This window comes from Lipotes vexillifer, unplaced genomic scaffold (assembly GCF_000442215.2).
Source record: "Lipotes vexillifer unplaced genomic scaffold, Lipotes_vexillifer_v1.1 scaffold184, whole genome shotgun sequence".
NCBI classification, from domain to species: Eukaryota; Metazoa; Chordata; class Mammalia; order Artiodactyla; family Lipotidae; genus Lipotes; species Lipotes vexillifer.
In genome coordinates, this window is record NW_006783561.1 from 939,481 (window position 1) to 950,678 (window position 11,198).

The following is an 11,198-nucleotide window of genomic DNA, read 5'->3' on the forward strand; positions in this document are numbered from 1 at the left end:
CATTCCTGGGATAAAAGCATCTAGGGAGCTAAGAATTTGTAAATTCTTGATTCAGTTCATTAAATGAGACAGGGGCAGATGAGCCAAATTAATACCCAAGTCAAACCAGGGATAACTGAGCATAGTTACATCGCCTCATAATTTTCCAGGCTTCTTTGCTGGTATCAGGTATATAAGAGCTCAAAGGCAAGAGAATAGAAGATAAACACATAGTCTGCTCATAGCCCACAGTGAGGCAAAAATAGAAAACAAGAAGAGGAAGAAAAGCCGTGACATGCATCCATCCCAGAGCACATCTTCCGTTACTGCTAATCAGAGCATATGTCACACTTCCTGGGGCCACTGAAGTCATTAGCCCCACCAGAGAGGATCGGAATTTTCCCACTTTAAAAGGAGAAACAGGGCAAAAGACAGAAACTAGGCTGGCAGGAAATAGAGAAGGGAGGTATTTCTCTATAAACATGTTATCCAAAAGCAATACCTTTGCAACCAAAATCTTCAGGTGACCTGATGATAAAATGGAAATGGCTTGCAAGCAGGAAGTTTGGCAGTTGTATTCCTCACACCTCACCAAACTCAGTCTCAGCCTCCCACCCCCACCGCCCTCTAGGCTGGAACCTGTGTCCAATGTCTCCCAAGGTGTAGAAAATTCTACAAAGAGGGCTAGCTTATCCTAGCACGAAACCCATGGGAAAGTGTCATCTTTCTTCCCTGCGGTCAAGGAGACCTACTCTATCCTTATCCCATCCCAGAAACAGGCTGCTCTAAACCAGTAAGTATGACTGGGGCTCTTAGCATAGTGAGGTCCAGGTTCAGCTTGTAATAGGAATGACTAGTGTTAACACGACAATGTCTCACCTGAAATGTCTAGGACTTGGATGGGTCTTTCTTTCCAGGGCTTGCATATCTGTACTGCAGGAGAGACCCTTACCTTCAGAAATGGCCTTCCTCACAGCTGCCACGTAAGTCTCAGGCTCATCGTCACAGGTGAGCTCCTGCCAGTGTGCCCAGTCTGGAAAGAAGTCCAGAAACTCCTCGCTGTCCTGAACCCCGCAGAGCAGGCGCACCACGCGGTGTGGAGGATGGAAGGCTCTCTGCAGCAGGGGCAGCAGGGCCGGCTGGCAGAAGCACTGCACCAGCTCCGCAGACAGCAGCACCATGATGCAGCGTGTGTGGAGAAAGAAGCTCAGGTCCTCGGCTGAGAAGGACGTCTTGGGGCCCAGTCTGTAAGTCAGCATCTTCTGGCTATGGACATGCCGACTGGACAGGAAAAGGTCCTGGAGGTACTGGCACCATTCTTCGGCATCCGAGCTGTAAATGATGAGGATGTCGCATCCTACAAGCATCCCTGAGCAAGAAGGAGGCACAGAAGCATGTTAACACGCCTGCTGCTACTAGGGCTTCCCATGACCTGCAAGATATACCATCCAGACGAGGAGCCTGGCACCCACAATCTTTCACCGTCTGCCTCCAGCCTACCTGTCTAACTTCTTTCTCACTTGCAGTCTGTGTTCCAACCATTCCAGACTCCCTGCTTTTGCCCAAACATACCATATGCCATTTCAGATCTTTGCATAAAAGCTGTTGCTTCTGCTGGCATGCTCTTCTCCCCATAGCTGATGCAGTATAGGATGATGATGATGATCATGATGATGATGAAGATGATGATAGCAACTGCAAGCACTTCTATAGAGTTTACTATGTTCCAGACACTCGTCCAACCTTATTGCCTCCCAAACTCATTTTATCAACACAGCAACTTTCTAATCAACTTTCTATTAGCCTGATTTTGAAGATGAGAAAATTGAGGTATGGCAAGTTAAGTAATTTACCCAAGAGCCCCAGTGGCAGAGTCAGAATTTGAACTCAGGCAGTTTGATTGATCCCAGAACCTATAGCTCTTTCCCAAATACAGTGGTTACAAGCACAGGTCTGGAATCAGGCAGCCAGACTTAGCATCTTGGCTCTCTGCAGTATTAGCTGTGCAACCTTGGGCGAGTTGCTTAAATTGTCTAAACCTCATTTATTCATCTGTAAATGGAAATATAAAGGCAATATTTATCAGTGTTTTGTGAAAATTAAATTAGATATTTCATGTAAAGTGCTAAGCATAGTGCTTGATGTGTAGTAAACCCTCAATGATTGGTAGCTGGTGTCATTATCCTCACATTAATATAAACAATGCATTAATGTAAAAGTAACCATGGTTGAATTAACATGTTGACCTATACAATACCATTTATAAGGTGCTTCTCGCCATATATGGTCTGTCACATAGGCTTTCTTCTTCCGCTAATAAAGCACAAGTGCCAGAAACAGAGTCCAAAGCCTCAGAGAAGTGCTGAATTAAAAAGGTCTTTTGGGGATCACTTGGCCCAAACTCCTCATTTACAGATAAAAGAAATACTTCGTCTGGGAAGATAAAGGAATTTGCTTAAATTCACACCCAGCAAATTAGTGCAGAGCCAGGACTGAAACTCAGGCTGTCCCCTGGTTCCTTATCCAGTCCTCTTGCCAATCTACCTGCTGCCTCCCATCAGGAATCCTGTCAAGAATCTTATGAGCAATAACTCTTATCTTCCCATTATCAAAGTTCAAAGATGCTTGGCTCTTATAATGGTTACCACTGTTGTGGGTCCTCATCTTCCACTAATTCAATGAATTATTCTAAGGGATTTGGAAGGGCTGAGCGCAGAGAAGTAGCCATACATCTACAATGCAATAGGGATCCTTCCTCCCACTTAGAGAAGGAAGCTTGGAATTTTGTCAAGCTTCCTTGACAAAAGGTTTCTCTGCATTAGAGAAATGGCCTCCCACCACTTGGGCCCATTGCTCCCCTGGGCCCGCTGGGTTGGGGGGCTCTAGGTTCCAGGCCTCTCCCCTCAGGGGAGAGCAGAGAAAGTGCCTGAACCATCAAGGATGGATGCTGAAAACATGCTCTGTTTAACCCGAGGAAGGTCACTCAGGGTGGAGTCTCAGGCACCGTGGGAGGCAAGTCAGGGAGAGCTTTCCCATGCCCTTGCTGAGACCACATATGGATGGGGGATGGGGGCGGGGGAAATCCTGCACCCACACTCCCGGTGAATGGGACTAGCCCTCCCCCACCCATCCCTGACCGTTAGCCCAGCTCCTCTCCACAGCTGCCACCTGACACCAGGATCCAGGAACACCCCAGGATCCAAGAACACCTCACTCCCCACTTCTCATGCAGCATCATATCCTGTGCTCTGCTCTGTTGCTTCCCTTTGCCTGGCATCCTCCTACATCCTAAGCCCTGGTCTACATTCCAGACTCAGCCTGGCCACCACCTTCTCCAGGAAGCCTTCCCCCACCTGGACAAGGGAGTCACCTAAGTTGTGGATTATCACAATTACATGCCATCCCTGGGCCACATTTAGCTGAATGGTTCCTGGCCAAAAGGTCAGAGGTAGGAGTGGGGCAAGACCTGAGCTTCTCAGTCCTGAAAACATCATGAAAGGAACCCCCTTTCCTGCCCCCATCCATCACCATATTCAAAGTTAAAACAATGACATAAAATGTAAACTCAACACAGTTCTGATATCCCCCAGGATGACAGTACCAAATCTTTTAAAACAGTAAAATAAAACAAAAATGTGGAGTTTCTCTCTTTTTGGAGTCCCTAATTCAGTACTAATATAAGACCCAATAGGCTTCCAGTAGGCTTCTGTTAACAGCACATTGCAATACCTGCTGCTCATTAAAGACCTCTAGTCATCAAGGAAAGTTTAAAGGTTAGTAATAGGGGAAACCAGGTGTGCAATATATGAGAATTCTCTGTATTACCTTCCCAATTTTTCTTTAAATTTAAACTTCTAAAATAAAAGTTTAAAAATATAATTTAAATAAAACACGCTTGAGGGTTTAACGTCTTCTAAATGGAAAACCTATTTAAAATGTCTAATTCCTGAGGTTCCAGTGTTAAATTCAACCCCTCTTTGAGCAAAAGTACAGGCATACCTCAGAGATATTGCAGGTTTGGTTCCAGATAACCCCAGCAAAGTGAATAAAAAGCACTAAAAAGCAAGTCGCCCAAATTTCCGGGTTTCCGGGTGCATATAAAAGTTATGTTTACACTATACTGTAGTCTATTAACTGTGTGAGAGCATTATATCTTAAAAAACAATTGTACATACCTTAATTAAAAAACACTTTATTGCTAAAAAATGCTAACCACCATCTGAGCCTTCAGCAAGTCATAACCCTTCTGCAATAGTCAAAAGTCACTGATCACAAATCACCATAACAAATATAATAATAATGGAAAAGTCTGAAATATTGCAAGAATTACCAAAATGTGACACAGAGACAGGAAGTGAGGAAATGCTGTTGGAAAAATGGCGCCAACAGACTTGCTTGATGCAGGGTTGCCACAAACCTTCAATTTGTAAAAACTGTGGTATCTGTGAAGCGCAATAAAGCCAAGTGCAATAAAACGAGGTATGCCAGTACTTGACAAGGAAGTGGTTAGTACCTCAGACTAGTTAATATCACAACCTACTTGGTCACCAACTCAAGGTGTGACTTCAGACCAATATACTGTATCTAAACAAATTTTTCCTCAGTGTAAATGAGGACAGCAAAATCTATCACCTCCCTGAACTTCACTCTGCTGCTGAAACTGAAAGCTGGGGAAGTTGTAGAAAAGTCCAAAGTGTCAGTTAAAGTCCCTCCACAACCTTCTGGGTAACAACACAGGACTAAATGCTTTGTCGGGGACTCTCTCTCATATGTGGGGACACCCCTTTCTTCAAGAATTCCCTTCCTTTAACCATAAGTCACTTCTTCACATGTGCCAAATCATTCCACCCACTGTTGTTTGTTTATTTAGAGAAATGAATACATGAATCAACAAGGAGTCTATAACTCCTAGACAGAAATAAGGAAGGGTCTTTGTCCTTGTCGACCTTAAAGACCAGGTTTGGCTATAGAAGGAGAAAGGAATGGATAACAGTAGAAGCAGGAGCTGGCTGGTGGCAACAGGGAGTGATGGTGGTGGTAAGAAACATAGAGACCAAAAGAGAAGTTACTTTAAAAGATTCAAAATTCACCTGAGAAGAGAACCGAGAAGAGCTTGGGAGTTTCTCAATCTACGCAGCCCAGACCACTTTTTAGTCTGGCACTGCGTTCATCCGTCCTGGAGCCCGTGTTTGAATCTGGGCACTGTACCGAAGAGGGGTGTGAGATAGGGACGGTGACTTGGATAGGGAGAGATCTGGAAACAATTAATGTGAGGAGCTTCCAGACTCCGAAGGTTTCAAGCTTAGAGACTTGGCAGGAGTATTGAGGAACCTCAAGGATCACGTGGAAGTTAAGATGACAAAAAATTAAAGGTCCCTTCAAGCCCTTTCATCCTAATAAATCAATGAATGGTAGAGGGATCTGGAGATAAGAGAAGCCTTGGAGAAAGCGGGCAGAAAATGGTATGAGAGCTTTCTTCAAATACCTGGAGGCTGACACATGGAGGAAAGGATTCTGGTTTTCACTCAACCAGGCTTGGCCACTTGGGAAAATCACTTATGGCTTCTCTCTCTTCTCTCTCAAGAGTAAATACAAGAGACATCATCAGGAGCATAGAGACTATTCCAGGATAGCCTGCTTCCATTTCATTTTACCTTGCTTCCCAAGTTCTTTCAAAGACATGGAGCCAAGATTCTCCTTGATTTCCACAAGCAAATAGGGCTTTCAAAAAACAAAAGACTAATGCTTACCCTTCAGTGGAAGGGAACTGAAGACCACATGATTGAGCCATAAGAGGAATAAAGTACTGACACATGCTACAAATTGGATGAGCCCTGAAAACGTTATGCTACAAAAGAAGTTAGTCACATACTATATGATCCCATTTATATGAAAGTCCAGAATAGGGAAATCTACAGACAGAAAGTAGAACTTAGGGCTAGGGAGAAGGAGGGAACAAGGGGGTGATGGCTAAAGCACACGGAGTTTCTTTTTGAGGTGATGAAAATGTTCTAAAATTGTCTGTGATGATGGTTGCACATAGCTGTGAGGATACTAAAAACCATTGAATTGTATACTTTAATGGATGAATTGTATGGTATGCGAAATACATCTCAATAAAACTATTTAAAAGAAGATGAGGGCTTCCCTGGTGGCGCAGTGGTTGAGAGTCCACCTGCTGATGCAGGGGACACGGGTTTGCGCCCCGGTCCAGGAAGATCCCACATGCCGTGGAGCGGCTGGGCCTGTGAGCCATGGCCGCTGAGCCTGCGCGTCTGGAGCCTGTGCTCCGCAGCGGGAGAGGCCACAACAGTGAGAGGCCCGCGTACAGCAAAAAAAAATAATAATAATAAGATGAAGGAGGGGAAGGAGGGAGAGGGGATGGAGGGAGAGGGGGAGGGGAAGGAGGAAGAGCAAAAAAGAGGCAAAGGAAGAGAAGAGGAGGAAAACCACAAAGAAGGGTGGCCTGGATGACTCCAGAGCCTACAGCATTTTGGCAAGAGACGCTCTCACCACTGTCACCACTGTGACCTGCCACTGTGGGTCCTGGTACTTCCAGACCTCAGGGACTCCCGGGGACTCCAGAGGCCCAACTCCCACTTGCAGCCCCTGGAGTGGCGACTCACCACAGAGGACGTTTATGGCAAGAAGGTTTGACAGCTCTAACCCGTTACAGACATCTGCAAAGCCACTACAGAGCCCATAAGGAGCCCCAGGTTTGGCCACCAGGCGTGAGTCCCCTTCTGAATAGAATACTCTTCTAGCCCCTTTGGCCACACCCACTGGGGGGGCGATGCACATAGGACACTGGACCAGGGTTGTTTTCTCTGCCTCCTCTGCCCAAAGTATGCTGTTTCCTGGACTTAACAGCCCAGGGCCTGTTCCTAGCAATGGGAGGAGGTGGGAGCTTCACTGACCGTATCTCTACTTCTCACCAATCACCCACCTACTGTGGCCACTGTGGTCTGCTCCCCGTTCCATAAATACATCACGTGCACCCATTTATTGTTCCCCTGACTAGAGCACTCTTCCCCAACATGACTCCTCCCCCGCCCTCCTTCAGGTCTTTGCTCAATGCCCCTTTCTCTGTGAGGCCTAATCTGGCTGCCTCCTTTAAAAGTATAACCCCAACCCACTTTACCCCTCTACTGTTTTTCCACTGCACTTATCATATCGTGTACTTTCCTTATTAACTGTATTGCCTGCCTTCCCCCACTGCTGCATAAGCTCCATGGGGTCATGGCTTATGTCTGTTTTACTTACTAAATATACACCTGACACCTAGAACTGTGACTGTATTTGGTTTGTTTCTGTTTTTTAATTTATTTATTTTTGGCTCCGTCGGGTCTTCGTTGCCATGCGCAGGCTTTCTCTAGTTGCGGCGAGTGGGGGCTACTCTCCGTTGCGGTGCACGGGCTTCTCATTGCGGTGGCTTCTTTTGTTGTGGAGCACAGGCTCTAGACACACGGGCTTCACTAGTTATGGCACGCAGACTCAGTAGTTGTGGCACTTGGGCTTAGTTGCTCCATGGCATGTGGGATCTTCCCAAACAAGGGCTCAAATCCGTGTCCCCTGCACTGGCAGGCAGATTCTTAACCACTGCGCCACCAGGGAAGCCCTGTATTTGTTGAATGAATTGATTCCCTCTAGATAACTCCGCATTGGCTTCTGAATGGAATGTGCGGACTATGAACCTACTATTACCTTATTCACAGTACAGGTTCCTCTAACCTCCAGAGCCCAGCTAGAGAGCCAGGAGGCTAAGGTTAGCTACCTTCCCACTTCCCGTAAATAATGAGCCTGCATCACCAAATCTAACAACTGTCTCCAACGGCCTTTTCTTCCAAAGCACCATTAGAAGGCTCAGGGGATCTGGGGAGAGCTGGCTCTTCATTCTAGCATCTGCCCACAATTTCTCCAAGAACAGCACCTTCTCCCAGCCAACTATATTTTATTTTTCAAGAAGTTTTACATCCTGTTTCCACATGTTATCTCTACTATAACATCATAAGATGGGATGGGGAAATACAAGTAAACCCATTTGCAAACATGGTAACTCTAATCTTCTCATCTAGTAATTCCCTGTTTACTTATTGCTTGCCTTCACAGACTATAAACTCCTTGAGAGCACAGATTAGGGTGTCCTGATCACCACTGAGGATATATTTAGGTGCACACTGTCTATTAAATTGCATAGTTAGAGCTCATTAATTGTCTCTATTCTCATCATCATTGCCGTGTTTGTCCTGTAGCTCAGTGAGTGAGTGACTTGCCAAGTGTACACGCCCATGAACCAGAAGGGAACCCAGGGCTAATGGGAAGAGACTATTGGCACCTTTCGATGGGTCGATTACCCAGTCACCTCCACCTCTCCCCAGTTCCCAAAGTTCTGCAAAGGACATAAGAAAAGTAAAGCTAAAGGAATGGTGTTCCTAGAGTCCTATGGAAATTCTAGACAAAAACAAAGCCCAGGAGGGTAGAGGAAGCGGGCATAGGAAGGTGGCCCAAGGGCCCCATCTCCAGCCTCGGATTGTCTGAGCTCCCCCTATTGGCCCGATGGGACCCGAAGAGAAGCATTTCACCGGCCGAGAGATAAGTCGGCTCTCCACCTACTTTAAACTTGACTCTCGGCTCACAGAGTTAGTACAACAGGGAGATCGACCCTCAGAAGCTCGGGCCAGTGCTGGAGGGAGAAAAGAAGACTTAGAAGAGGCGGGGCAGGGGAAGGTCCGGCAGCGGCTGAAGAAAATCGCGCAACAGGCTGGGAAGGGAAACGTGAGAAAGTTGGGGTGGGAAGTTTGCGACAAGGAACAGAGAAAAGAACAGAAAGAACACAGATGCTACGCCGAGGAAGCAGCCGGATTCGAAAGGGTACAGCGTACGGCAAGAGGCGGCGGGCGAGAGGGCGCGCGGAGGGGAGGCTGAGGAGAGCCCGGCCTACGCACCTGAGGCTGCCATGCCGCCGGCCGCAGTCCTCCGTGCCCGGCTCGCTGCGCGCGGGGCCCGGGGCCGGAGCGGGCCCGGCGGCGTGCCCGGGGCCGGAGCGGGCCCAGGGCCGGAGCGGGCCTGGCGCGGAACGGGAGGGGCGCCCGGCTCCGCCCAGCACCAGCCGCCGCTCTGGCGCTTCCTCCCGCCGGGCAGCGAGGACTTGCCGCGAGGGCGTGTCCACAGGGCCCGCCCCGCCGGCGGGGCTCAGCCCGCGGCACCTGCACCCCAGGCCGTTGGGGAGGGGAAGTGAGAACACCGCACCCCCCACCCCCGCCACCGGCCGGCCGTCGGTCAGCTCCCCGCGCGGCCCCCGCTCCCCGCATCGCTCACTCAGAGTAGGTAGGAGGCAGGGGGCTTCGTGCGTCCCACTCCCAGTGAAAACAGCCGGATGGGCCACCGAAGGGCAGCCTGAGGTAGAGGGAGCGTTGAGAGAGGAAGGAGGGAGAAGGGTTAGCTGCCCGGCCTCTGTGACCTGGGGCAGAGGCTGAGCACAGCTGGCCAAGCCATCTCCCCATCTCCTGGGGCTTTCTCCCTGAGCCGCTGCCCCGGCAGGAAAGGGAGGGGGCAGGAAGGGGAAGAGGCACCTTCCCTGGCACCTGGCCCTGGGTGCTTGGCGTTGCCCTTGATTACCCTCCAGTGACCTGCCTGAATTCCCTGGACCTGGTCTCCTGATGGCACATGAACGTTAATGATAATCTCTTATGATAAATGCATGGTATAGTTATCGTTGCTTTTTATGCCTTTGAGGTAGCACCTATTACTGTCTTCAAGTTAGCGCTGAAGAAACAAACCAAATCCCTTGCTCAGACTTCCACAGAGAGTAAATGCTCCCCGAGGTTCCATACCAGGCCTGTCTGAGTCCAGAGCTAGAGGGCTCCCTTAACCCTCGCACTCACCTGCCGGCTTCTTGTCTTTCTCCCTTTGCTGCTCCTCTAATGGATCTGAATAGCCCTGTGACCTAGGAATCCTCCACGATGCAGGTCCAGGGGATGGGTCCAGAGAGCAGAGATGACGGAAAGATATGGTTCCAGCGCAGGTGGAAAGGAATGAAATGTATCTTAGAATGGAAATATCAGGGTTCAGGCCGACAACTAGTTTTCTACTGTTGCCATAACAAAAATTACTACAAAACTTAGTGGCCTAAAATAACACAAATTTCTCTCACTGTTCTGTATTTCAGAAGTCAACATGAGTCACACTGGGCTAAAATCAAGGTGTCGTCATGGTTTGGTTCCTTTCTGGAGGCTCTAGAAGAGAACCCATTTCCTTACCTTTTTCAGCTTCTAGAGAAAATTACACACATTTCTTGATTCATGCCCCACCCCCATGTTCAAAGCCAGCAACATAACATCTTTCTGACCCTGCTTCCTTCATCAGATCTCTCTCTGTCTCCTCTGCCTTCCACTTTTAAAGGCTCTAGCGATTACATTGGTCCCACACAGATGATCCAGGAAAGCCTCTTTAAGTTCAGCTGACTAGCAATCTTAATATCACCTACAACCTTAGTTCTTCTTTGCTGTGTAACAACGTATTCACAGGATCTAGGGGGTTAGGATGTGGACATCTTTGGAGGGGGCATTACTCTGCCTACCACAGACCTGGAATTCTGAAACAGGAGATAAGCCTGCTACTTGCTCTACCTTATACCTGTTCTCCATGTTCAGGATTTCTCTGGCCTCCACACCAGGTTAGCCATACCTGCTACCCACCCCCAGCCCCCTATCAATGCACTGTCACAGCCCTATACTGTTCTTTAATAGAACTTATATTGATAGTTTTCTGCAATTACAAGTAGCTTCACAGACAAAACCTAGAAGCCTAGCCCTCTTGCAAGCTTCCCTCCCTACCTACCAAAAGGGCCACTCCCCATAAAGTTTCTGCCACTTGTCTCCTTGGGCCATTTTGAGCAATGGCAGTGCCCATTTCCAGGCTGGACCTCAGGTTCAGAGAAACAAAATGTTGGGCATCTGCTGTGGCCAGCTCTGCTCAGAGTGCTGTCACTTATTCAGCTTTCATGAATCTTTACCTGAAACCTGTGAGGTAGGCATATTATTATGATCCCGTTTTACAGGGGAAGAAACTAAGTCTCCAAAAAGGTAATTTGCGTGATCCATGGTCACTTATTTAGTAAGTGTCAAAGCTAGATTTTTAATTCAAATCCATGTGCTACACAAGAGCTGACTCTCTTGTCGTGCGTTGTGATTCAGAAGCCACACCAGCTATTCCATGCC

The 11,198-nt window shown here is 47.9% G+C and overlaps 1 protein-coding gene across 1 annotated transcript in view; it reads right to left on the minus strand.

The window, feature by feature from the left end:
• PIK3AP1 (phosphoinositide-3-kinase adaptor protein 1) overlaps nt 1-1,346 on the minus strand; it is a 108,375-nt gene extending 107,029 nt beyond the window's left edge. Inside the window, exon 1 of the mRNA XM_007456191.1 lies at nt 932-1,346. Within this exon, the coding sequence (XP_007456253.1) occupies nt 932-1,346 (415 nt within the window). The remainder of the gene's footprint in view (nt 1-931) is intronic.
• Nucleotides 1,347-11,198: the final 9,852 nt, after the last annotated feature.